The 23,427-nt window shown below is 56.1% G+C and overlaps 2 protein-coding genes across 25 annotated transcripts in view; both read left to right on the plus strand.

Annotated features, from left to right (window-relative positions):
• Nucleotides 1–3,437: 3,437 nt before the first annotated feature.
• LOC146752718 (uncharacterized) lies at nucleotides 3,438–20,328 on the plus strand. 3 transcript variants are annotated; one of them, XM_085531433.1, is made up of 5 exons: nucleotides 6,985–7,373; nucleotides 18,370–19,563; nucleotides 19,678–19,734; nucleotides 19,901–19,957; nucleotides 20,095–20,328. In XM_085531433.1, exons 2-5 carry the CDS (start codon nucleotides 18,940–18,942, stop codon nucleotides 20,227–20,229), a joined length of 873 nt encoding a protein of 290 aa, XP_085387559.1. In that variant the 5' UTR covers nucleotides 6,985–7,373; nucleotides 18,370–18,939; the 3' UTR covers nucleotides 20,230–20,328. The 3 variants fall into 3 exon arrangements, with proteins under 3 accessions (XP_085387558.1, XP_085387559.1, XP_085387557.1); XM_085531432.1 differs by lacking the exon at nucleotides 6,985–7,373 and adding an exon at nucleotides 3,438–3,751 and having other exon boundaries at nucleotides 19,901–20,286; XM_085531431.1 differs by having other exon boundaries at nucleotides 19,901–20,286.
• A 42-nt stretch (nucleotides 20,329–20,370) lies between these two features.
• Nucleotides 20,371–23,427, plus strand: part of LOC146752719 (SUN domain-containing protein 3-like) — a 34,531-nt gene continuing 31,474 nt past the window's right edge. For 9 of the 22 annotated variants that reach the window (XR_014940426.1, XR_014940427.1, XM_085531405.1 and 6 more), the window contains exons 1-4: nucleotides 20,371–20,574; nucleotides 21,520–21,624; nucleotides 21,998–22,039; nucleotides 23,086–23,253. Coding sequence is in view for 20 of the 22 variants with exons in the window: in XM_085531405.1 (XP_085387531.1) it covers nucleotides 21,602–21,624; nucleotides 21,998–22,039; nucleotides 23,086–23,253 (233 nt within the window). In the remaining 2 variants the exon portion in view is untranslated. Of the gene's footprint in view, nucleotides 20,623–21,519; nucleotides 21,662–21,997; nucleotides 22,040–23,085; nucleotides 23,254–23,427 lie in introns of all 22 variants that reach the window. The other 13 variants (XM_085531423.1, XM_085531418.1, XM_085531407.1 and 10 more) reach the window with 12 other exon arrangements.

Below are 23,427 nucleotides of genomic sequence, written 5' to 3' on the forward strand. Positions count from 1 at the left end.
TTTAATGGCGGAGTTTTCCACTGGGCTCCGTATCGACCTGCCAGGACCTGGATGGAACCAATGAATCTCATTTACATCCAGTCGCTCCTTCAGGTAACGCCTTTAAGCTGCCAGGACCTTGGAGGGGTCGGTTGCCAAATAGTGAGCTATTCGATTACATAGGAAACCGGTGTTGCCAAATAGTGAGCCATTGGAATGCATAGGTGCCAAATAAGGAGCTATTGGAATACATAGGGGCCCATCGTTGCCAAATAGTGAGCCATTAAAAGACATAGGAAACCATACTTGCCAAATAGTGATCCATTCGATTACATAGGAAACCAGAGTTGCCAAATAGTGAGCCGTTAAGTTACATTGGAAACCGTAGTTGCCAAATAGTGATCCCTTGGATTACATAGAGTCCCATAGCTGCCAAATAGTAATCCATGGACCCCCATAGAGCCCCATAGAGCCCCATAGAACCCCATAGAGCCCCATAACCCCCCATAGGACCCTATAGAGTCCCATAGCCACCGCATAGGACCCTATAGACCCCCATAGAGCCCCATAGAGCCCCATAGGGATCCATTAGACCCCATAGACCCCCCATAGGACCCCCATAGAGCCCCATAGCTGCCAAATAGTGACCCATAGAGCCCCATAGGACCCCACAGACCCCCATAGCCACCCCATAGGACCCTATAGAGCCCCATAAGACCCCATAACCCTCCACTGGACCCCATAGAGCCCCATAGCTGCCAAATACAGACCCATTAGACCCCATAGAGTCCCATAGCACGCCATAACCCCCCATAGAACCCCATAGACCCCCATAGAACCGCCATAGGACCCCATAGGGCCCCATAGCTGCCAAATACAAACCCATTAGACCCCATAGAGCCCCATAGGACCCCATAGAGCCCCATAGACCCCATAACCCCCCATAGAACCCCATAGAGCCCCATAGCTGTCAAATAGTGATCCATTAGCCCCCATAGCTGCCAAATAGTGATCCATTGGACCCCATAGGACCCCTACGACCCCCATAGACCCCCCATAGGACCCCCATAGAGCCCCATAGAGCCCCATAGAACCCCATAGAACCCCATAGAGCTCCATAGCTGCCAAATAGTGATCCATTGACTCCCATAGAGCCCCATAGGACCCCATAGCCACCCCATAGATTCCCATAGAGCCCCATAGACCCCCATAGGACCCCATAGACCCCCATATAAACCTATATAACCCTATATGATCCTATATATAACCCATTGCAGCACCCCGATCCTCTCACCATAGCCACCCTAAGGATCTTCCCTAATGAACTTGGCCAACCCCATTATCATCTTAACGCTAACGAGCTGGCTTACATCCTCCAAGGCTGTGGCAAGGTAAGGCCCTATATTGTATATAGGGGATATAGGGGGGTGGGATGCAAATGAGGCTTAATGAGCTCATGAATATGCAAATGCAGGCCGGCCTGGTGTTGGAGAATGGGGAGAGCCTGAGCTTCGAGGTGGAAGTGGGGGACGTCCTATTCTTCCCTATGGGGAGCCAGCATTACTTGAAGAGCGGGTGCCCTGACGGGATCCTATTGGTGCTGGGTTATAGCACCGGGAATATGGTGGGTCTATGGGGTCTATATGGGGTTCTATGGGGGTCTATGGGGTCTATAGGGGTCTATGGGGCTCTATGGGGCTCTATGGGTGGCTATGGGGTCTATATGGGGTCCTATTGGATCCAGTTGGGTCCTATGGGGTTCTGTGGGGTCCTATTGGGTTCTATGGGGCTCTATGGAGCCTTATGGGGTCTATAGGGGTCTATGGGGGTCTATGGGGCTCTATGGGGCTCTATGGGGGGTCTATAGGGTCACTATTTGGCAGCTATGGGGTCTATGGGGGTATATGGGGGTCTATGGGGCTCTATGGGTCTCTATGGGGCTCTATGGGGTCTATATGAGGCTCTATGGGGCTCTATGGGGTCCTATGGGGGTCTGTGGGGGTTTATGGGGTATCTATGGGGCTCTATGGCGTTCTATGGGGGTCTGTGGGGCTCTATGGGGTTCTATGGGGTTCTATGGAGCTCTATGGGGGTCTGTTGGGATCTGTGGGGCTCTATGGGGGGTCTATAGGGGTCTATGGGTCTCTATGGGGGTCTATGGGGGGCTATAGGGCTCTATGGGGTGCTATGGGGTCTCTATGGGGTTTATGGGGTCTCTATGGGGCTATATGGGGTAACTATTTGGCATCCATGGCCCTCCATTCATTCGAATGGATCCCTATTTGGCACCTATGGGCCTCCATTCATTCCTATGGGGCTCCATTCATTCCTAAAGAACACTATTTGGCAGCTCAGAGCCTCCATTCATTTTAATGGCTCACTATTTGGCACCTATAGGAACTCCAAACCCAGCGCCTCAATCGCTACTTCCGGTCTCTCCCGGCCGCCATCTTGGCTCGCCTCTTCAGTACGGATCTAGAAAAGACCCGGATGTTGCTCCGGGATCAATTAAAGCTCATTAATTAACGCTTGTAACTCATTAAACAGATGGCAACGCATTGATTGTATTGAGACGGTCCTCCAGGGCCATAGAGTTGGACGGGCTAGAAGAGACTTCCGGGTTTAGAGAGGCATAAAGGGACTTCCGGGTTCCGAACGCTTCCGAACGCATCCGAAGGTTTCCGAAGCCCGAAGAAACCCGGAAGTCGAGCGGAGCGGCTCCGAACTTGACCCGAGCGGCTCCGAGCGCTTCCGAGTGCACCCGAGTGGTTCTGAAGTCGATCCGAGCGCTTCCGAAAGGCTCCGAACGGTTCCGAAGCGTGAAGGAACAAGGAAGTCGCTCGTAGCGATCCCGAATGGCTCCGAACTGGACCCGAGTGTTTCCGAGCGTCTCCAAAGTCGACCGGAGCGCTTCCGAACGGTTCCGAATGGTTCCGAAAGGGTCCGAAGCCCGAAGAGACACGGAAATTGCTCGTAGCGATCCCGAATGGCTCCGAAGTGGACCCGAAGGGCTCCGAGCGTTTCCGAGCTCCTCCGAAGTGAACCCGAGAGCTTCCGAAAGGATCCGAATGGTTCCGAAGCCTGAAGAAACCCGGAAGTCGCTCGTAGCGAACCCGAACGGCTCCGAACTGGACCCGAAAGTTTCTGAATGTTTCCGAAGTTGACCCGAGCGCTTCCGAACGGAACCGAAGCCCGAAAAACCCGGAAATCGCTCGTAGCGATCCCGAAATAGACCCGAGCGTTTCCGAAAGGTTCCGAACAGCTCCGAACCCGACCGGAAGCCGCCTGTAGAAACCCGGAAGTCAACCAGAAGTCGCTGGGAGCGGTTCCAAACCCGACCCGAGCGGTTCCGAAGAATTCCGAAGGTGAAATCGAAGGAACCCGGAAGTAAACCGGAACTCGCTCCGAAAAGACCCGAGCGCTTCCGAACGGAGACGAAGTGGATCTCGGAGCAACCCGGAAGTTAACCGGAAGTCGCTTCAGAACGACCCGAGCGCTTCCGAATACTTCCGAAGAGAGCCGAACCGGAACGGAAGTGGCCAGACCAACCCGGAAGTAAACCGGAAAAACCTTCAGCAGGCTCCTCCGGCAGCCGAACCGGCTCCGAACACCGGACGAACTTCGTCTTTTTTCGGCTGTTTTCGGTTCCGGTACCGGGGATGGAGAAACAAGGGCGGGTGGATTGTCCGGCGTTACCGCCCGGGTGGAAGAAGGAAGAAGTGATACGGAAATCGGGGCTGAGCGCCGGGAAAAGCGGCGTCTATTACTTCAGGTAACGGGGACCGGCCCACCGTTCCCTGGTGGCAAATTCTCATCTTTTGTTGGCTCTGTGCTCCTCCCCTGGCTTTCTGCAAGGCTGCCATTTGCTGGAAGGCTGCTTCCATCAGCTTCTGACAGAAAGGAGACAAGAAATGCATGAAGAGCATCTCTTTGGAGGAGGATCTGAGCACAGCCAACCACAAGCTTCTGGTCAAGAGCAGTTTCTTCAGTTTACCGTTCCACTGCTACAGTGTTGTGCCACTTCTGCAGTGTCCTTTCCTCTCTCCTGCATCACACACCCTGCCCTTCCCTTCACGCGGCCCTATTTAGAGGCAGGTACCCACACCACAGCTCACAAGAGCTTCCTACCCACAGAGGCTTTCTCTTGCTTGGCCTCCACGCCTCACCTTGGCCTCAAGACTACTAAGTTGCAAGGCCTCTTGGCCAGGCTCTGGGCCTCCCTCCAGGCTGTTTCACCTTAAGGCCTCTAAGCCTCCTGGGCAACCTCTAAGCCTTTAGGCCTCCACCTATGCCCCTAGGACAGCTTACAGGCATCTGTGCCTCCAGGTGTGTTCTCCATTACAGCTCTAAGCCTTCCTTTGTGCCATAAATGCTCATGGACACGTGGCCTCTTTTTTGGCCTCCCTCTGTGCATCAGGCCCTCAAAACCTCAGTGCTTCCAGTCCAGCCCTTTAGTACCTCGGCTCCAGGCCTACCCTTAAGCTTCAAGGACTTTAGGCTCTACAGGGCTGTTAAGGCCTCTAAGCCCCCTTTTTTTGGCTGTGTCCGATAGAACCACCACTGCCCTTGATGCTCTGTCCCATAACCCCCACAGCTTAGCCCCGTAAGCTATGCACCATAAGCTTCTGTTTGCCTACAAGCTATGGCCTCTAAGGTTCCCCATGGGGCTCTACGCAACACGGCCAGGGACAGAAATGGGGCTGTTTCTGCCCTTCTTGTCACCCGGCCCCTCCCACCGTCTGTCAGGGGCAGGAACCCACAGGACCCATAGAGAACCAAAAGAACATCATAGAGAGTCATAGAGCCACATAAGAATGACAGGGAGCAATAGAGACCCATGGGGAGCCAAAGGGAACAAATACAGACCCATATGGGAGCTATACTGACACGCTCACACATGTACCTGCAGGGACCCATATTAGTGCATAGGGGAACATACTGCCCTGTAGCAACCAACTGTGCCCCACAGCCAGTTACGATGATGTTCAGTCACCATGGATCAAGGTTCACGGCACTGTGGGATGGCCTGAGTGGCCAACTCACACTCTTGGCCACCCTCCATCTCCCGTGGCTCCCACACCAACCCCACAGCACCACCCACACTAAGACCTGTCCTGCAAATGCAGCTGCTGCCGCTCAACAAGTCTTATTGGCTGAAAGCAGGAGAGTTGAGAGATCCAAAGGGGTTGTGAGATCAGAGGTTGGGGCTGGAAGGCAGAGCATCTGCAGCTTTCGTTCCTCACTGAGTCCTTTCTATTGGGAAAGGAGATGGAGGGAGTTGAGAAGATGGAGGGCAGGGATGTGGGGTAGGAACCCACCTTGATGCTGATGTCACAGCTCCGGGCCTGCAGCTTGTTACCTGGGACTCAGCCGTGTCAGCACGTGTCAGACTGAAGGGGCTTCTCCTGCCAATGCAAAGAGGAAAGGCTTCGTTATGGGCCGGAGGGGGACCAGTGCCCCATAGTGCCCCATAGCTCCCACTGTTCGCCCCATAGATCCCAAAGCATCCCATAGATCTCATAGTGCCCCACAGTTACCACTGTTCGCCCCACAGATATAGGTAAACCTAATACAGAGTCAATGATTTCCTGGAATTCGGATCCATATTCAATAGTTGTTTAGCATGCAGACCCCTCTCTTGTTATCACCCATCATATCAGTGTGGGAATAAAATGTTGTTTGTGCCTTTAGAACAAGAGAAGAATCTTTTCTTTCCAGGTCTCAGTATATAAGTGAAGTAGTTTGTAGTTATTTCAAGGTCTCAGTATATAAGTGAAGTAGTTTGTAGTTATTTCAAGGTCTCAGTATAGAAGTGAAGTAGTTTGTTGTTATTTCAAGATCTCAGTATACAAGTGAAGCCGTTTCTAGTTATTTCAAGGTCTCAGTATACAAGTGAAGCAGTTTCTAGTTATTTCAAGGTCTCAGTATACAAGTGAAGCAGTAGCAGAGGAGAGGCTTTGTTATGGGCATGGGAAGAGCCCCAGCAAAACAAGTGCTTCCAAAGGCTTGCAAAAGGGACCCCACGGGAGTCGGCCATGTTGGAGAGCAGAGGGTGGGCAGGAAAGCTCTTTCTTCCCATGACTTGCAGGCAGCCCAGCCTCCCCCCTTGCACTTGCCATACCTGAACGTGGAAGGTCTGCGCAATATCTCCACCCACGTCATAAACATACAGTCCCAGGAGAGTTTCCCTTTCGTCCTCATCCACTCCCTCAAAGACAAGAGATGATGGCGGTCACACTTAGGCAGGCCGTGCCATAAAGAACACACTGAGGCCAAAGGTGGGAGCCCTTCCAACCCTCCCTGTGCTCTGGTAGGATTGGAGCACAACGAAGGGCGAACCTGAGTCAGGGCACGTGGAGCAATTGCTCCCAGCTGCTCGGCCACAAAGAGCAGCAGAGGCCTTTGGAGACATGGAACCAGCCGAGGGATTCGGTGCCCTCAGGCAGGATGCCGTGCTCTGCAGCAGCCCACCACTGAAATTTGGGAGCTCCCAACTGTATGGGGTCGTATGGGGCTATGTTGGGTGTCTACCGTGTGGCTCTATGGTGCTCTATGAGCTCTTGTGTGGCTCTATGGGGTCTTACAGGGCTCTATGTGGCAGTTATGGGGCTCTGTTGGGTGTCTGTAGGGCCCTTATGGGGCCCTGTTGGGTGTCTGTGGGGCACCATGAGGCTCTTTGGTTCTCTATGAGCTTCTGGTGCAGCTCTATGGGGTCTTATGGAGCATTATGGGGCTCTATGGGGTGTCTGTGGGGGTCTATGGGGTCTTATGTTGCGGTTATTGTGTTCTGTTGGTTATCTCTGGGGCTCTATAGGATTTCAATGGGCTCTTATGGGGCTCTATGGCAAAGCTTTTTCCTCGGGGGCCTCCAGAAGCAGCAGCAGGCAGAGACTTACCAAGATGGCAAAGTCTCTGGGGGCACTGTTGACATCCCCAGAGGGAGACACCGCCTTGGAGACATGCCAGACAGTGAAAGCCGTGGGCCAGATGTTCTCCGGCAGCTGGATGACGGTGTGGCCCTGCGAACCTTGGAAAGCCCAGCAGTTTCCAACAGACATATCAGGCTGAAATGAGAGAGATGCGTCCATCAGCGGTGAGGCAAAGAGTCGCCAGAGCTGGATGCTGGGCAAGGAGCACAGAATTTGTCTTCTGTGTGGGCTGCCGTGCTCCCCGTAATGGAACGCTACTCAAGGGACAGGAGGGGAATATGCAAAGGTTTGGACAACAGCTCTGGAGTCAACCGCCTTTCTCTGCTTGCCCAGAGCCGGCGGGGCAGCCCTCCCCAGCATCTGTCAGCCCAGCACCCTCCCAACGCTGGTGTCAGTGATGTGGGGAAGAGTGTGGGCTGAGCAGAGCAGCTGGGCCAAAGGAAATGGATGTGCAGCCAGAATGGGGTGAGGATGGGGGGAGGGAGAATGGGGGGAAGGGTTGGGGGTAGGAAAGACTGGGAGAAGGATGGGGGGTAGGATGGAGGGAGGAAATGGGAGAATGGGGGGGAAGGATGGTGGAAGAAAGGGAGGGGAAGGATGGGGGGGAGAAGGATGGAAGGAAGGTTGAGGAGGGGGAAAGGATGGGGAGGGGGAAAGGATGTAGGGGGACAGATCGGGGGAAGGAAGGGCTGCGGGATGGAGGGGGAGCCCTTATGGGGCTCTGTGGGGTGTCTGCAGGGGGAGGGGTGCGAAAGCAAGGGGGGGAAGCCCACTGTCAGCACTTCTCCTGCCATACCTGCAAGAGGGTCTCAGGGGACTTTGCGGAGGAAAAGAGGGGAGAAAGCCGGCCTTTCCCACCGTAACTCTTGGTGGTCCTCTCCGCATCAACAGTGGCACCTGAAATAAAGATGGACAGACGTGCACTGGGACAGCACAGAGACAAGCTGAAGGAGTGAATGCTCATTCCCCAAAGCTCTTGGCGGGGCTCTGGGGTGCAGAATCCCTCCCGCTGTGTATGGGAACTGCTGAGTCCCGGCATGATGCGCTGATTGAGCACCTGGGGAAATGAGCCGGTCAGCCCTGGGAGCAGAGTTGAAGGGTTTTTAAATTCTCAGAGATGGGGGCTTTAGACGGGATGTGAGGAGGAAATTCTTGACCCCCAGTGGGCGGTGAGGCCCTGCAATGTGCTGCCCAGAGGAGCCATGGATGCCCCATTCCCGGAGGCGTTGGAGACCAGGTTGGATGGGGCCCTGAGCGCCTTGATGCAAAGGGTGGCAGCCCTGTCAGTGGCAGGGAGTTGGACTGGGATGGTCTTAAGGTCCCTTCAGACCTCAGCCATCCTAAAGCTCTATGAGATAAGTGTGACAGGAAGCAGAGCTGGGCAGGTTTTGGGGAGTGCCAGGCGCAAAGCTGAGGGTAGTGAAGCTGTCTACATACCCAGGGATTTCAGAGCCCAGTTGGGCATCAAGTAGCTGTTTTCCACGATGCTGTCAATTTCAATCCGTGTCAACAGAAAAATTTCCTGGCAACAAACAGGGAATGGAGAGACAGCAGTGAGCACAAAGACAGGAGAGCAGGGAGTCCTACCCAAGAACTGCACTCCAGAGACACAGCAAAGATGGACTTTGGGCTCTGCCTGATCCCAGTGTTGCCAGCCCCGTGTCTGCTGTAGAACAGCCTGGACAGGCAGTCAGATCGTGCCCTGAGCCAGCCAGGCTCTGCAGAGCTCCAGTTGCAGCTGGCCTGGAGAATGGCCCTTCCAGCTAAGAAGTCTGAAGCACAAGTCTCTTGGCAGGGGCCGCATCCAGCCTCCAAGCCAAGCCCAGCAGGCCTCTGGCTGGGGCCCAGCCAGGGGGAACTCATGGCTCTGCACAGAGCACCCTGATCCCAGCTTTACCATGCAGACAGCACCAGCAGCAGCTCTCAGTGTGGGGAGCAAAGTAGCTCCAAGACACAGGGGAGGCTGAGCCTGAGAGCCAGGTGTGGGGCAGGCGGCCAGAGCACAGAGCTGTCCCTGTAAAGGGCTGGAAGGGAGCAGTACCATTACCTGTCTCGTCAGTTCGTCGATCCCATTCTCCTCCAGGACATCATACACTGATTGTGCAATGAGATGCTTCCTGATTGACAGCTCATAACTTATCAGGTGTAATTCTGGCCCAACCATTGAGTTCCTGAAGGCAAAGCAAAGCAAGTCTTGTTCAGCAACGCAGGTCAGAGTTTCAGTGCCACGAGGTGAATGATTCCGGGGGGTTGTGCCCTTCCTTATCCCCCAGCCCCTTTGGTTCCTTTGCTTTGCCAAGGGCTGCCTTCACCATATAGATGGGAAAGGCTGGAGCCCTGGGCACAAAGTGAAGGCGTGCATGGAGCACACAGCCAGCCGAGGCCAAGCTACAGAGCCAGGTGCATAGCAAGGAAGTGTTCTTACCCCTGAGACGGGAGCTCATGCACAGGTCCTGCTGACACCACCTGGAAGAGAAAAGCATTTGATGGGAGGAAGCACCAGGAGCACGGCCAGAGCTTCCAAAGGAGCTTCCCAGGGAGCCGCTGGCAGAATTTCCTGCTACTTCCCAGCACTTTGCAGAGGACCGCTGCCCAAAGTTGGGCCTTCAGCCCTCCACGTGCTGCAGAGCATCTGCTGCTTCTCCGTTTGCTCTCCCATCCCCTCCAGACTCCACAGTGTCACGGACAGGCCAAAGGCCCCTTCTTCCCATGTGCTGTTGCCTTCAGCCTGAGCTCCGTGCTGGGCACTGGGAAGATGCTGCCACACCAAAGCCCGTCCTGCTGCCAAGGCAGCCCCCAGCCTGGCTCAAGGGCCCACAGAGTCTCAGCAGCGATGGGCCCGTGGCCAAACTCCCCCTGTCCCCACGGAGGCTGAAGGGCAGAGCTTTGTCTTCTGCCGCACGCTGTGGCACTGACCTGCAGGACATTTCCCCAGGCTCCCAATATCCAGAGGAAGGCTCCAGCTGTGGGAGACATCAGTCAGGAGAGACCATTAGTTTGCCAGAGTGCTCGGAGCCCTGCAGCCCATTTCCCTCCTCCCAACCCAGCCGTGTGGGACAGTCCCGCTCCTTGGCTCCCGTGGGTTTGCCTCCAGCCCAAGGCTGGAATTCCCAGAAGCAGCTCCGAGCTCCTTTGGATGCCCTGGTAAAGATGGCTGTGCCATTGCACAACTGCTCCCGTCCTGGGCACGGACAGGCCGTGTGCTGCTGGCAGGGGCTGTGAAAGTCACAGACTCATAGAATGGCCTGGGTTGAAAAGGAACGTAATGCTCATCCACTTCCAACCCCCTGCTATGTGCAGAGTCGCCAACCAGCAGCCCAGGCTGCCCAGAGCCACGTCCAGCCTGGCCTTGAATGCCTGCAGGGATGGGGCATCCACAGCCTCCTTGGGCAACCTGTTCCAGTGCGTCACCACCTTCAGAGTGAAAGACTTCCTCCTAGTATTTAATTTAAGCCTTCCCATCTCAGTTTAAAACCATTCCCTCTTGTTCTAACACTAGATCTAGATCAATCCATGTCTGTGACAGGGGTGCCGTAGGCCTGTGCCCCCCATGTCTCCAAAATGTGGGAAGGGAAAAAGGAAAATGGTAGGTGGATGGGAGCTGGGCTCAAGGAAACAAACAGAGCAGCAGCAGCAACGATCTAAGGAGGAAGACTTACTTTACTAACTACAATGTTGGAATGCAAGATAACACAATATAATACAATGTAATTGAAATTGAGGTCCTCTGGGCTGTGTAGTTCTTCTCTGCGCTCCACAGGATGTCGTGAGGTGGGAAACCAATAGCAAACATTACACAACCATGACAGTTATGCAGCTGCAGACATCTGGCCAGAAGGTGTGGTACAGGCGGCCGGGTCATGCCCCAGTACAAGCTGAAGCGTTGACCCAGGATAGAAATACGACCTGTATCTTGCCCTGGAGGGCAGACACTCCCCTCCTGCTACCCCTGAAACATCCGTATTACTCCCGGTGAGTCTTTGGGCCTCTAGGATCACCAGAAGGAATGAAATGCCATCAAAGCATTCCAGTGCTGCTGTCAGATCATGTGCAGCATCTGGTGATGGTCTGCATGGGACTGATGGAGCGTAGGATGGACCTGCACCTCACAACCACATGCCTCCAGTAGCACCATCTGGCACTGGCCCATAAAAGAGCATGAACTTTAATTGAGCATCACTCATTTTAAATTGTGTCAGCATGTATTGTGACAGGAAATTATACAAGCATTGCGAGAGGATTTGGCAGAGGATTTGGTGTGTTCTGTGCTGAGCCTGAACACTGCCAAACAGGCTTCTCCTCAGCCGTGGCATCCTGTTCCCTTGTGCCTATTAGCACAGGCCACCAGCAGTTGTCCTGAGTATGGAACACTGCCATGAGCAGCCAGGAGCCCTGCTGTATGCCTGGAGGGCACTGGTTGTGTTCCCCCAACCCCCCCCAGGCCCCATGCTAAAGTTGTGTCTGTTTAAGTCCACTGGTTATAGTATACAGAGCTGCGGAGCACGTTGGAATGGCTCCTCTGGGATCAGGTGGCCTTCTGCAGAAGCATCTCCAGCTCCCATCCTCGGGTCCATCTATGCTGACATGCTGGATGTAGGGATGTTCCCAGTGGCTGGCTTTGGTCACAGTGGGCGCTTCCTGACGGTGACCCCTCAGATCCAGGGGTAGATCACACAGCAGAGCTTAGCTGGGTCCTGCTGGCTGTTCAGATTGCTTGTTTTTCACTTGTTTTGTTTTCAATTGACGGAGTAGCTGGTGTGAATGGGGAGTGCTGCGCAGTCAGGACCAGTCGGTTATGGAAATGACACATGCCCAGAAATGTTATGAAAACAATTGTCCAGGCAGTGAGAGGTTCTGGTGGGACAGAAGGTGAAGCAGAGATGAGAATTTCATTTAACAAGGAAAGGAGGAAAAGACAGAAGAATACAGCAAGAATGGGGGATAGATTTACCTCCTAGAAAATTCAGTAATCTGTGCATAACCTGACATGTGTGATGTCTGCATATTCCCCTAGAACGTGCAACACTTTGTTTCTTCATGTTATTTGAAGCTCTGCTGTGGTTTGATCAAGTTGCTCCTGATGCCAGCCACGGGTGCAACTTAAAACATTCTCAGCAGAACGGTAATAGAGGTTGCTCAAAAGGAACTAAAGAAATTAAAGAGTTAAACTGAAGCCAGCACTTAGCGTCCTCTCACCAGCCATCACCTCTGGTCAGCCATCAAAAAGGAGTGTACCATCAGTGGCCTTGAGGCCTAATTCCTACTGGCCTGTGTGGTGGCCCTGAGGGCCTACACCTAGTAACCAAGGGGTTAATGGAGACCTATGGAACAAGAAGCTTTTCAAGAGGCTGAGAGACCACGGATGCCAATGAGAGAGAGCACTAGACCTGGCCTGCAGGCCAGGAGAGAGGCCTCTAGTCCTCTAGCCATCTCAGCCTTCCTCTGGACCTCCATGTCTCTAAGCCCTCCCGTAGGTGTCTAAGTCTGTACACCTCTGCACCTTCTTTGGTGCCTGAGTGCCCCTGGGCCACCCTGTGGCTCTCTTGGCCTCTCTGTCTCAAGACCTCTAGTCCAGCTTCAAGGCATTCAGACTTCTTGGGCTGTGGGTGTCCAGACCTCAAGGTACAAGTACAACCCCCAGCTCCTCTTGGCCTTTGCTCTTCTAGGCTTTCTCTTGCTTGGCCTCCATGCCTCCCTTTGGCCTCAAGACTACTAAGCTGCAAGGCCTCTTGGCCAGGCTCTCGGCCTCCCTCCAGGCTGTTTTACCTTAAGGCCTCTAATCCTCCTGGGCAACCTTTAAGCCTTTAGGCCTCCCCCTATGCCTCTAGGACAGCTTGCAGGCATCTGTGCCTCCAGGTGTGTTCTCCATTACAGCTCTAAACCTTCCTTTGTGCCATAAATGCTCATGGACTCGTGGTCTCTTTTTTGGCCTCCCTATGTGCATCAGGCCCTCAAAACCTCAGTGCTTCCAGTCCAGCCCTTTAGTACCTCGGCTCCAGGCCTACCCTTAAGCTTCAAGGACTTTAGGCTCTACAGGGCTGTTAAGGCCTCTAAGCCCCCTTTTTTTGGCTGTGTCCGATAGAACCACCACTGCCCTTGATGCTCTGTCCCATAACCCCCACAGCTTAGCCCCGTAAGCTATGCACCATAAGCTTCTGTTTGCCTACAAGCTATGGCCTCTAAGGTTCCCCATGGAGCTCTACGCAACACGGCCAGGGACAGAAATGGGGCTGTTTCTGCCCTTCTTGTCACCCGGCCCCTCCCACCGTCTGTCAGGGGCAGGAACCCACAGGACCCATAGAGAACCAAAAGAACATCATAGAGAGTCATAGAGCCACATAAGAACGACAGGGAGCAATAAAGACCCACGGGGAGCCAAGGGGAACAAATACAGACCCATATGGGAGCTATACTAACACACTCACACATGTACCTGCAGGGACCCATAGAAGTGCATAGGGGAAAATACTGCCCTGTAGCAACCAACTGTGCCCCACAGCCAGTTACGATGATGTTCAGTCACCATGGATCAAGGTTCACGGCACTGTGGGATGGCCTGAGTGGCCAACTCACACTCTTGGCCACCCCCCATCTCCCGTGGCTCCCACACCAACCCCACAGCACCACCCACACTAAGCCCTGTCCCACAAATGCAGCTGCTGCCGCTCAACAAGTCTTATTGGCTGAAAGCAGGAGAGTTGAGAGATCCAAAGGGGTTGTGAGATCAGAGGTTGGGGCTGGAAGGCAGAGCATCTGCAGCTTTCGTTCCTCACTGAGTCCTTTCTATTGGGAAAGGAGATGGAGGGAGGTGAGAAGATGGAGGGCAGGGATGTGGGGTAGGAACCCACCTTGATGCTGATGTCACGGCTCCGTGCCTGCAGCTTGTTACCTGGGACTCAGCCGTGTCAGCACGTTCCTCTGCCTCATCCAGCATGTGCTGTGCCCTGGGGAACTTGGCCAAGTTGGCCTGCTTGTCCTGTGGCCTAGCCCCGGTCCCCACCCCAGTCCCCCCCCCAAACACCCACCCAACTCATCCCCGCAGCTCCTCCCTCCCCCCAACCAGCCTCGAGTCGGGCAGAAAGTTATCGACATCTCTTCATTGAATGATCAATCCCTAAATAAAACCCTCTGGTAGACATCAGAGTTTAGGGGTTTTTAAGGTTTATTAGGGTTTTTTATGGTTTTTAGATTTTTTAGGGATTTTTAGGGGTTTTTAGGTGTTTTTAGAGGTTTTTAGGGGTTGCCGTGGATTTCCACTCGGTACACGCACTTGTATTCCGCGTACCCCCAGTTGCTCCACACATCCAGTTTGATCCTTTGGTAGGATTGAAGGGGCTTCTCCTGCCAATGCAAAGAGGAGAGGCTTTGTTATGGGCTCCGTTATGGGCCGGAGGGCTTATTAAGGGTTCATCAGGAGATGGATCCACCTCCATGGTCTCATCAGGGGTTGGATCCACCTCCATGGGCTCCATGGAGGGGGTCACACGTCTGGTCCAGCCGTGACGGGAACGGGCTCTCTTGCCTGTCTGCCGCCTGATGGTCATGGCGGGCCCCCTCCTCCTCCTCTTCGACCCTGCGGTCACCAGCTACATCTTCCCACCTAAATCCTGGGAATCCTCCAGCCTCGCTCTCTTAGCTCCCCACATGGCTGTTAATGGCCAGAGCTCTCATAGGTGAGTGCGTTGCGTGGGGCAGCGGTGACCAAGGTGACTGCTGTGACATGGCCAGGGTTCTAACATGGCGACCGCACTGCTGGCACTGGCGTTCCACATGGCATGAGGAGGGGGCTGTAGGACAGGGCACGGCACGGGAGCCAGAAGGCACTGGTCCTTGGGTTAAAAGGGGAGGGGGACTGCGCACATTCCCTTTGTGTCCGCCCCCCCTCCCCACCGACTCCATCCCATAACCCCTGTAAACCACCCCAACACCATCCCATAACCCATCCCAACCCCAAACTCATCCCATAACCTCTAGAACCCCTGCCGGCACATGGGGTCCCATCCAGGCCAAAAGCCAGATGGCAAGGAAGGCCTGAAGGAGAAAGCCGTCTGGTCGGATGGTTGCGGGGCGCCTGCCAGGCCAAAGGCCGGCTTGGGGATCCCTGCCAGGCCAGAAGCCTGCAGGCCTGGGAAGCCCTGCCAGGCCAAGAGCCTGCCGCCGACCGGCAAACACTGGAAGGCCAAAAGCTGACTGGCCAGCCTGGGGAGTCCTACCAGGCCAACATCCAGCCTGCCCGGGGCTCACTGCCAGGCAACAAAATGGCTGACTGACCTGCTGGGCCTGGGAGGCCAAAAGCCGGCCACGTAGTCCGGGGGGACCTTGCCAGGCCTGAAGTTGGTAATGCGGTTAGATGGGCACTGCCAGGCTAAAAGCCAGCTGTCTGCTCTGGGGGGCACTGCCAGCTCAAATGCCTGCAGGCCAGGGAAGCCCTTCCAGGACAAAAGCCTGCAGACTGGGGTCCCTGCCAGGCTAGAAGCCGGCTGTCCGGCCTGTGGGGCCTGGCTTACCTTGCATTCCCTTGTCATAGTGAGTGAAATAAGTTTGCCTCCTTAGATGGTTGCTGCTGCTCTCTTGGTTTCCTTGTGCCCAGCTCCCATCTCCCTGCCCCTTTCCCTTTTCCCTGGTGGCAAATTCTCATCTTTTGTTGGCTCTGTGCTCCTCCCCTGGCTTTCTGCAAGGCTGCCATTTGCTGGAAGGCTGCTTCCATCAGCTTCTGACAGAAAGGAGACAAGAAATGCATGAAGAGCATCTCTTTGGAGGAGGATCTGAGCACAGCCAACCACAAGCTTCTGGTCAAGAGCAGTTTCTTCAGTTTACCGTTCCACTGCTACAGTGTTGTGCCACTTCTGCAGTGTCCTTTCCTCTCTCCTGCATCACACACCCTGCCCTTCCCTTCACGCGGCCCTATTTAGAGGCAGGTACCCACACCACAGCTCACAAGAGCTTCCTACCCACAGAGGCTTTCTCTTGCTTGGCCTCCACGCCTCACCTTGGCCTCAAGACTACTAAGCTGCAAGGCCTCTTGGCCAGGCTCTCGGCCTCCCTCCAGGCTGTTTTACCTTAAGGCCTCTAAGCCTCCTGGGCAACCTCTAAGCCTTTAGGCCTCCCCCTATGCCTCTAGGACAGCTTACAGGCATCTGTGCCTCCAGGTGTGTTCTCCATTACAGCTCTAAGCCTTCCTTTGTGCCATAAATGTTCATGGACTCGTGGTCTCTTTTTTGGCCTCCCTCTGTGCATCAGGCCCTCAAAACCTCAGTGCTTCCAGTCCAGCCCTTTAGTACCACAGTTCACGGCACTGTGGGATGGCCTGAGTGGCCAACTCACACTCTTGGCCACCCTCCATCTCCCGTGGCTCCCACACCAAACCCACAGCACTACCCACACTAAGACCTGTCCCACAAATGCAGCTGCTGCCGCTCAACAACTCTTATTGGCTGAAAGCAGGAGAGTTGAGAGATCCAAAGGGGTTGTGAGATCAGAGGTTGGGGCTGGAAGGCAGAGCATCTGCAGCTTTCGTTCCTCACTGAGTCCTTTCTATTGGGAAAGGAGATGGAGGGAGGTGAGAAGATGGAGGGCAGGGATGCGGAGTAGGAAACCACCTTGATGCTGATGTCATGGCTCTGTGCCTGCAGCTTGTTAACCTGGGACTCAGCCGTGTCAGCACGTTCCTCTGCCTCATCCAGCATGTGCTGTGCCCTGGGGAACTAGGCCAAGTTGGCCTGCTTGTCCTGTGGCTTAGCCCCGGCTCCCACCCCGGTCTCCCCCCAAACACCCACCCAACTCATCCCCGCAGCTCCTCCCTCCCCCCAACCAGCCTCGAGGCGGGCAGAAAGTTATCGACATCTCTTCATTGAATGATCAATCCCTAATTAAAACCCTCTAATAGACATCAGAGTTTAGGGGTTTTTAGGGTTTATTAGGGTTTTTAATGGTTTTTAGATTTTTTTAGGGGTTTTTAGGGTTTATTAGGGCTTTTTAGGGGTTTTTAGGTGTTTTTAGAGGTTTTTAGGGGTTGCCGTGGATTTCCACTCGGTACACGAGGTGTACTCCGCGTACCCCCAGTTGCTCCACACATCCAGTTTGATCCTTTGGTAGGATTGAAGGGGCTTCTCCTGCCAATGCAAAGAGGAGAGGCTTTGTTATGGGCTCCGTTATGGGCCGGAGGGCTTATTAAGGGTTCATCAGGAGGTGGATCCACCTCCATGGGCTCCACGGAGGGGCTCACACGGCTGGTGCAGGCATGACGGGAACGGGCTCTCTTGCCTGTCTGCCGCCTGATGGTCCTGGCGGGCCCCCTCCTCCTCCTCTTCGACCCTGCGGTCCCCAGCTACATCTTCCCACCTAAATCCTGGGAATCCTCCAGCCTCGCTCTCTTAGCTCCCCACATGGCTGTTAATGGCCAGAGCTCTCAGAGGTGAGTGCATTGCGTGGGGCAGTAGTGACCAAGGTGACTGCTGTGACATGGCCAGGGTTCTAACATGGTGGCCGCACTGCTGGCACTGCTGGCACTGGCGTTCCACATGGCATGAGGAGGGGGCTGTAGGACAGGGCACGGCACGGGAGCCAGAAGGCACTGGTCCTTGGGTTAAAATGGGAGGGGGACTGCGCACATTCCCTTTGTGTCCCGTCCCCCCCCCCGACTCCATCCCATAACCCGTGTAAACCACCCCAACACCATCCCATAACCCATCCCAACCCCAAACCCATCCCATAACCTCTAGAACCCCTGCCGGCACATGGGGTCCAGGCCAGGCCAAAAGCCAGATGGCAAGGAAGGCCCGAAGGAGAAAGCCGTCTGGTCGGATGGTTGCGGGGCGCCTGCCAGGCCAAAGGCCGGCTTGGGGATCCCTGCCAGGCCAGAAGCCTGCAGGCCTGGGAAGCCCTGCCAGGCCAAGAGCCTGCCGCCGGCCGGCAAACACTGGAAGGCCAAAAGCTGGCTGGCCAGCCTGGGGAGTCCTACCAGGCCAACATCCAGCCTGCCCGGGGCTCACTGCCAGGCAACAAAATGGCTGACTGACCTGCTGGGCCTGTGAGGCCAAAAGCCGGCCACGTAGTCCGGGGGGACCTTGCCAGGCCTGAAGCTGGTAATGCGGTTAGATGGGCACTGCTAGGCTAAAAGCCAGCTGTCTGCTCTGGGGGGCACTGCCAGCTCAAATGCCTGCAGGCCAGGGAAGCCCTTCCAGGACAAAGGCCGATGATCTCACTATAGTGTCATACTTGATCCCAACAAAAAGACATTTTCTTCCAAAAACACTGCTTTTCATCTCCAAAAGAAGAAATTTTCTACAAAAAATCACTCCTCTTAGCACAATATGATTCTTTCTCCCCAGTATAAGATTTTTGTCTCAAAAAATGCAATGATTTCAGCATTCAATATCTATTTATGTCAAGATTTAGACAGTTTTCACCCGAATATCACTATTTATCCCAGAATGCAGAGAGGTGCATTCTTTCTTTCCAGGATCCCAATAACCAGCTGTGCTGTTTATGACCCTTCGTGGCTTCTCCTGGTGGTTCGACGTGTCCGGCCTCACCTAGAAAGGAAAACTCAAAGCACAAACAGTTCCTAACAGGTGCCACAGGAGGATTTTCTCTCTGCCACTGGATGGACCAACCAGATGCTGCCTGGAGGGTTTCACTTCACTGGAAGGACAGGAATGGGAGCCTGAGCAGATCCAAGCTGAACTTCAATACGCAATGTGTTCAATGCTCACAACGAATGGGTTGGTTCCAATGGGCCCTATGCCCCCACTAAAGAGCTTTGACAGCTCACAGCACTTGCCCAGAGCACTGCGGGTTGTTTCTCCTCTGCACTGTGGGGTCTCAGGGGTGGGAGCCTGCAGTTTTCTAAGCTTATTTTGGCTGAAAACAAGTCCCGTGTCAAAGAAAGCCAAGCCTGCCCCTTGATCCTCATTGAGCTCTGAGGCCGACCTGCCCTGGGTGCCCAATGAGCACCAGTGAGAGCTGCAGCAATCGAGATGCTCATCATTAGAGATGGCAGCGGTCAAGAGGTTCAGGCCCATGCAGGAAGATGCTGAGAAGGGCAGCGGGCTCAGCATCTCATCCTGAGGCCAGCCTGCCTGAGGAGGCCACCTCCATCCCCACTGGTGGGGGCCATGGCACACAAGGGGTGAGCATCAGCCTGAAAAGAGCAGAGCTGGGCTCCTGCAGGCAGGGCAGGCAGCAGGCGGGCTCAGAGTGGGCAGCAGCCATCACCGCCTGCATTCCATTGCGTCGAATAGGCTGCTGTGTGACATGGAACCCAGGAGCCACATCAGAGCGGCTGCAGGGCGGTGGGTGCCACATCCTGGAGGAGCTTCTGGCGAACGACTGGAAGCATTTGGAAGGGATGAGTTCCCACGTGGCTGTTGCCAACAAGGAGCAACCCGCGTGTGTGATGCGCACCAAGATGAGCTGGTGGGAGGACGGCCCCGCAACAGGCTGTGGCTCCCAGGAGTCCAGATGGCACCAGCAAAGGTGTGGGGATCCACAGCCAGCACACGGCACCGTTGCCAATGGGCACCAGCCGGCCCCATTCCGCAAGCGGTGCGGGTCCTGCAAGCAGCTGTGTGAGTGGTACAGCAATGCGGGCCCAGTTTGCCAGCGGAACATTAACAGCATGCAGCAAGTGGAGCTGCTGCAGGAGCTGGAGCAGGTGAGCACCTAATGGACGGGCACACAAGGGCCGAGCTGCCGGCTGAAGGGCACCCTGCCCATGGCATGGCAGCAGAGGGCCGGGGGACAACGCTGCTCCCTTCCCCTCCCACAGGCTCATGAGCAGCTCATGGAGAACCGCACGGCCACGGCCAGGGAGTCTTTATTGAAGGTGAGGAGATGCTGCTGTGTGGTGTGGGGTGGGAGAAGTGCCCTCGTGTGGGTCTGCAGCTCCAGCCCTGCAGGCCCTGCTTGCCCCGATGGAGGAGGCAGGAGGGGACTGAGCCCCATGGGAGCACCGGTGCCCTGACGGTTGATGCTCTTCTGCTTTCCCACAGAATGCCCAGCAAATACGGGCTGAAAGAATGGCTGCCCGTAAAGAGGAGCTGGAGCAGGTAGGGGGCAGTGAGGGCTCGTCCTCACAGCTCGGCATCCTCACGCCTCTGGCTGTGCAGGAGGACCTCGGTCCCAATCCCTCGGGTCCATGGGACCCAACGCAGCCACCCCTGGTGGTACACGCTTTGTCTTGCAGGAGAAGCAGCTCATTGCCCAGCTGGAAGAGCAGCTGAAGGCTGAGACAGAGGAGATCGAGCCTGCCCGAGGAGCCGTCTGTCCTCACATCCACATCGCTGCCACCCAGCAACGAAGGAACGGGGTCTCCCACTGAGGAGATGGCAGCAGCAGGGGCTAACGGATCGTTGGTCAGCTGCTCATCCCGCCCGTGCCGGCCTCTCATTGGTCAGCGGGTACCCCGCCGACGCGTGTCGCCGTCTCATTGGTCAGCGGCAGCGCCGCCGGCTCCGATTGGCTGAGGCTCCGCGCGCGGGAGCGGCCGCCATCTTGTGTCTTGGTGCCTCCCGGTTCTCCCTTCGTTCGGCTGAAGCCGCTGCCGCAGCCCGGGCCACCCCGCACGGCAGCGCCGCTGCAGCCGCTGCGCGCCGGAGCTGTCCGGGCAGCACCGAGACGGAACCGCGGCACGACGGGAGCGGTGCTGAGGACGGCGGCGCCGGAGGTGTGCGGGAGAACGGGGCCGGGCCGGGGCTGGGGAGAGGAAGCTGAGGTGGGCTGTGGGTGTAGGGGGCAGTGGGGGAGGAGTGGGGGGGATGGAGGAGTTGAGGGGGCTGTGGGGTAATGTGTGGCCGTGGGGGGGCTGTAGGTCCTATGGGGCTGTAGGGAGGGCCTAGGGTAATGTGGGGCTGTGGGGGGCAGTGGGATGGATGTAGGGGTGAACAGTGGGGGAGATGGGGTTGTAGTGGGCTGTGTGGGGATCCCGAGGGATAGGAGGAAATGGGTGGCTGTGAGGGGAATGTGGGGTCTGCCGGTGGCTGTAGGGGGATATGGGGATGTAGGTAGGTGAAGTGGGAGTGTAGAAAGGTGTGAGGGGGTTATCGGGAGAGCTGTGGGGCTCTAGGGAGCACTGTTTGGGCTGTAGAGGGCTATAGGGCTGTGCGGGGTTTGTAGGAGGATATGGGGCTGTAAGGTGCTAGGGGGAGTGCAGGGGTAGATGTAGGTGTATGTGGGGCTATGGGGAGCTTCCTAGTGGCCATAGGAGGGGGTATGGGGTTCTAGAGAGTTGTCTGGGACTTTTGATGTGGTCTAGGGCTATATGGGACAGCGGGGGCTGTGGGGAGAATATAGATGACTGTGGAGGGGCTAGAGGGCTGATGCTGGGCTGTGGGGGGCTCCAGGGGATCATGGAGCTCTAGGGGGCTGGGGTGCTCTGTAGGGCTGTGGGGGAGTTGTAAGGTTCTAAAGGGGGGGGTGTAGGGTGCTCTGGGTGGATTATAGGAGGATATGTGTCTCTAAGGGACTGTGGGTGGGCAGTAGGAGGATTCTAGTGGGATACAGTGTTATAGGGGATGTATGGGGCTATAGAGTGGGTTATAGGGGCATGTGGGGCTAGAAGGCTCTCCCTCGCTTCCCCTTTCATTTCCCCCTCCCCTTTCCCCTTCCATAGCAGAGTGGGTGAAACGCTAGTCCTGAAATTTCAGTCAGAATTGGAAGAGAGAAGGGAACGGCAGGAACGGATCAGCCGGGCCATGGGGCAATATCTGCTGGGGAGGTACCGGATGTTGGGGAAATGCTGCCCCCAGTGCCAGGTGGGGGGGGGGACATGGTGGGTCGGGAAGGGGCCCGGGGGGGGGGGCAGTGTGGGGGTTGTGGTAGAGATGGGGGGGCTGAGGGGGGGTCTGGAGGGGATAGTGGGGTGTTGTAAGCAGGGGAGCTACTGCCCCCATTGCCAGGTGGGGGGGTTATGGGGTGGGGGATTGCTATGGGGGGGTATTACTGTTGGGGATGGAGAAATGTTGTGGGGTCTGAAGTGGGGGGTTGGGTTCATGGTGGGGAGGCGGGGGTGGGAGTGGGCCATGGCACTGTGGGGGGCTCCCTGTGACTCCCCCACCTCTAAACTGTACCCACCCCTCCCCACCCCCCAGACGATTTTCCTACAGGACTATTAGCAGCATCTCTGGAAAGGGGTGAGTTGGAGGGGGGAATTGGGGGTCAGGTGGTGGGGGGATGGGAGTGGGATGGGGGGTTGTAGATGGGGGGCAAAGGGTTGGAGGGTGGATACGGAGTGGGGTCAAGGGACCCATACTCCATGAACCCATGGAGTGGGGTCAAGGGACTCATCTGGCAGCCTCGTTTCGGGGGGGGCGGTGCCCCGAGCACCCCCTGCCTCAAAGAGGCGCCCAGAGCCCCCTGCCCCCCCTGTGGCCTCTAAGATCTGGGGGGCGAAATGGGGGCAGCGCAGCAGCAAAGATGTGGCGGCTGCGACCAACACGACGGGGGTGGGTCCTGCTGCACCCCAGGTGTTTAGATAAGAGCCCGGCAGAAAACACCGGGAGGACCCCCCCGAGCTGCCAACCCCACCACAAAAGCCCGGAGCCAACAGCTGCCCCGCTGCCCTTCATCCCCTCCCCCAGCCGCCAGCTCTAAGTGGGGCAGGAGAAGCTCGGGGGGGTCGGAGAACGTGGGGAAGAGGCTGGTGGACAAATGGGGGGTTAAGTGGGGCGAGGGTGGGGTCCTGAGGCAGAGGAGGAAGAAGAGGCGCAGGGAAGGGGCAGAGCTGGGTGCTGGGCTAAGGAAGCCAAGCAGTGTCGGAAGGAGGCAGGGATGGGACAAAGACCCCCCTGGGACCCCCAGAGGGCGGCGTGGAGCAACGCCGGCTCCGCAGTGGACAGCAGTTGGGCTTCTCGGAGACCCCAGACCCCACAGCAGCTGGGCCTGGGCTGCATGGGTTAGGAGGAAGGAGTGGACAAGGAGGTGGTGTGGAAGGGGAGGGATGGGATCCAGCGAGGGGCTGCTATGGAGGTCCCCCCTGGGATCCTGAGGTGCTCCATCATTGGGAGCCCTGGAGGTGGTGCCATGGGGGGGATCCTTGTGATCTGGATCCCACAGTGCTGTGCCAAGGGGACCCTTGGGATCCAGCAGTGCGATGTGGAGCGGATCCCCAGCATCCAGTGATGTGACAACACTGGGACCCTTTGCCTCACCACTGATGGACGCATCTCTCTCATTTCAGCCTGATATTTCTGTTGGCAACTGCTGGGCTTTCCAAGGTTCGCAGGGCCACGCCGTCATCCAGCTGCCGGAGAACATCTGGCCCACAGCTTTCACCATGTGGCATGTCTCCAAGGCGGTGTCTCCCTCTGGGGATGTCAGCAGTGCCCCCAGAGACTTTGCCATCTTGGTAAGTCTCTGCCTGCTGCTGCTTCTGGAGGCCCCCGAGGAAAAAGCTTTGCCATAGAGCCCCATAAGAGCCCATTGAACCCCTATAGAGCCCCAGAGACAAGCAACAGAACACCATAACCACAACATAAGACCCTATAGACCCCCACAGACACCCTGAAGAGCCCTATAGAGC

Source organism: Coturnix japonica, unplaced genomic scaffold (assembly GCF_054131305.1).
Source record: "Coturnix japonica strain WE unplaced genomic scaffold, WE-NBRP24 Scf042, whole genome shotgun sequence".
Classification (NCBI taxonomy): domain Eukaryota; kingdom Metazoa; phylum Chordata; class Aves; order Galliformes; family Phasianidae; genus Coturnix; species Coturnix japonica.

Excerpts from the sequence above, each read along its gene's own strand:
- LOC146752718 (XM_085531432.1), top strand. The coding sequence starts at position 18,940 with ATGCTGAGAAGGGCAGCGGGCTCAGCATCTCATCCTGAGGCCAGCCTG. Across the intron at positions 19,564-19,677 it reads TGCTGCAGGAGCTGGAGCAG|GCTCATGAGCAGCTCATGGA; the intron begins GTGAGCACCTAA and ends CCCCTCCCACAG. Across the intron at positions 19,735-19,900 it reads CCAGGGAGTCTTTATTGAAG|AATGCCCAGCAAATACGGGC; the intron begins GTGAGGAGATGC and ends GCTTTCCCACAG.